The sequence below is a fragment of the Amaranthus tricolor genome, chromosome 1, assembly GCF_026212465.1.
Source record: "Amaranthus tricolor cultivar Red isolate AtriRed21 chromosome 1, ASM2621246v1, whole genome shotgun sequence".
In the NCBI taxonomy this organism is placed as follows: Eukaryota; Viridiplantae; Streptophyta; class Magnoliopsida; order Caryophyllales; family Amaranthaceae; genus Amaranthus; species Amaranthus tricolor.
In genome coordinates, this window is record NC_080047.1 from 19,717,720 (window position 1) to 19,719,879 (window position 2,160).

Sequence of the window (2,160 nt, forward strand, 5' to 3'; positions counted from 1 at the left end):
CTTACACGCTTTTCTAATCCCCTGCCGGATTCTATGGCATTTGTATCTGATAGAAAATATCCATCCAAGCATTATTCTTCATCCACCTCTAAATCTCATGACTGAACCTCTGTCTTTAGAAACAAATGTTCCTCTCGCTACTATTGCGACCATTGCAAAATTAGTGGTGTAATAACTCGTATTTAGCTTGAAAAGGGATTGATAGACTACTCATATCAAAAAGGTGCGTCTTCTTTTCTAGGGAGCCCATTTACTAAGAAATGCATAGTTAAGCGTGCTTGATGGGGAGAAATCTTTTGATGGGTGACCTCCTGGGAAGTTTGTGGGGCTAGTCTACAGTCTCATGAGTAGTCACCGACGATCCGTTGGGCCAAGGTGTTACAAGTGGACATTCCATTGAACGTTGTTTCAAGGTTCATGGTTACCCTAACTCTTCCAAACCTGGCAAAAGACTTGCTGCTACTTTCCATTCTCATGTTGATAATGATGGTCTTGCTTTAGAACACACAAGCCTTGCTACCCTTCAGTTCAACAACCTTCTTTCCCTTCTTGGAAAGCACAAGAATTCTACACCTGATGATTGTCCCTCTGATTCTCCTTCACTCACAAATACTCCTTATCTTGTAGGTATATCTTGCCTTATTTCTAAACGTGATTCTTCTGTTTGGATAATTTTGATAGCAGTGCTACAGACATCATGTGCCATTCTTTATCATCTTTCATTAATGTCAAACCCCTTACTGACCATTGTCATCATATGACAATACCCGATGGTCGTAAACTGCTTGTGACTATGGTTGGTGACATCAAATTATTTGATAATCTTCTTCTTACTAATGTTCTCTATGTTCCCCAATTTCATTATAATCTCGAATCTGTACAGTGATTATGTGTTGATAATGACATTACTATACAATTTTCTCATTCTCATTGTTTTATTCAAGCCCCTTCGATGAGAGAGCCTCTGGTTTTTGGTAAAACTTTTCCATGGCCTTTACTGCACCTCATTGCAACCTACCGTCAGGGGCGGAACCAGAAAAATAGACGAGGGATGTCGATAATTGAAAAATAAAAGATTAAATCAATTGCGTTAAAAATTACATTAAACAAGAATTGATTAAGGTAATTGTCCACCCCGAGTTTTCATATTCTAAAAACGGCGCATAATATCATCATTTGAAAAATTTTGAAACAAATTACATTCAAAATAAGTTACAACAGTATCATTTAAAAACTCATCAGATATCTTGTTGCGCAACTCAATTTTGATAATCTTCATTGTTGAGAACACTCTTTCAACTGTTGCTGTAGATACTAGCAAACTCAATGCCAACTTCAAAAGCTTATAAAAATGTGGGCAAGACTTATACAAACCAGATTGAACTAATGTTTTGGAGAATTCACCGAGAGTACTTAAGCTTGAAAACCGCTCATCAGTAGAGAAATTATCAATAAAAGTATCCAACTCAAAACTATGACTATCTAAGGAAAAATAATTTAAATCAACGGGATACAACTTTGCCATTTTGAATACCTTCTCTTTGTCGTAATAGGAAAATGAATTAGCAGGATTCAAACAACTAACTCCTATAAGTAAATCTGTACTAATCTCAGGAAAGCAAAAATCAAGTTCTTGCATTTGCATATCAATAATCGTGTAGAAAACATTAATACGATAATAGTGCTCATTTGTCACATCTGAGAGTCTGCGTTTCGACTTTCCTCGAGTATATAAAGGGGCCAGCTCATCCATTCTAGAAATATCAATGTCATGTTGTACACAAAAAGATTTCACTTCATTCATCAAAGATTTCTATCCTTCATCCCTAGTCTTCTGAAATCGCCTCTTAGTAATACCAAGCAAGGACATAGCATTTACAACATCTTGATCTCTTGTTTGCAAAGATAGACTTAGTCCATTAGAGATCCCTAATACTAATTTCATTAAATAAATCATGAAAGAAAAATCAAAAGTTTGTATGCCATCCAAAATAGCTTGAGTTCTAGCTATATCATCATCTCCGGTAACTACAAGAGTATCAAGCACATTAACTATAGGAGAAAACATTTGAATGAAATTGGAGAAAGTTTTAAAATGAGAACCCCAACGAGTATCCCTAGGTCTTTGAAGACCAACTTCTTGATTTAAACCCTTTCCAG

The 2,160-nt window shown here is 36.0% G+C and overlaps 1 protein-coding gene across 1 annotated transcript; it reads right to left on the reverse strand.

The window, feature by feature from the left end:
- Nucleotides 1–1,150: 1,150 nt before the first annotated feature.
- Nucleotides 1,151–1,753, reverse strand: LOC130807378 (uncharacterized). Its single transcript, XM_057672569.1, has one exon. The coding sequence runs from the start codon at nucleotides 1,751–1,753 to the stop codon at nucleotides 1,151–1,153; it is 603 nt and encodes a 200-aa protein (XP_057528552.1).
- Nucleotides 1,754–2,160: the final 407 nt, after the last annotated feature.

What these genes read in the sequence shown, in the direction of transcription:
- LOC130807378 (XM_057672569.1), bottom strand. Translation starts at nt 1,753, where the DNA reads ATGGATGAGCTGGCCCCTTTATATACTCGAGGAAAGTCGAAACGCAGA.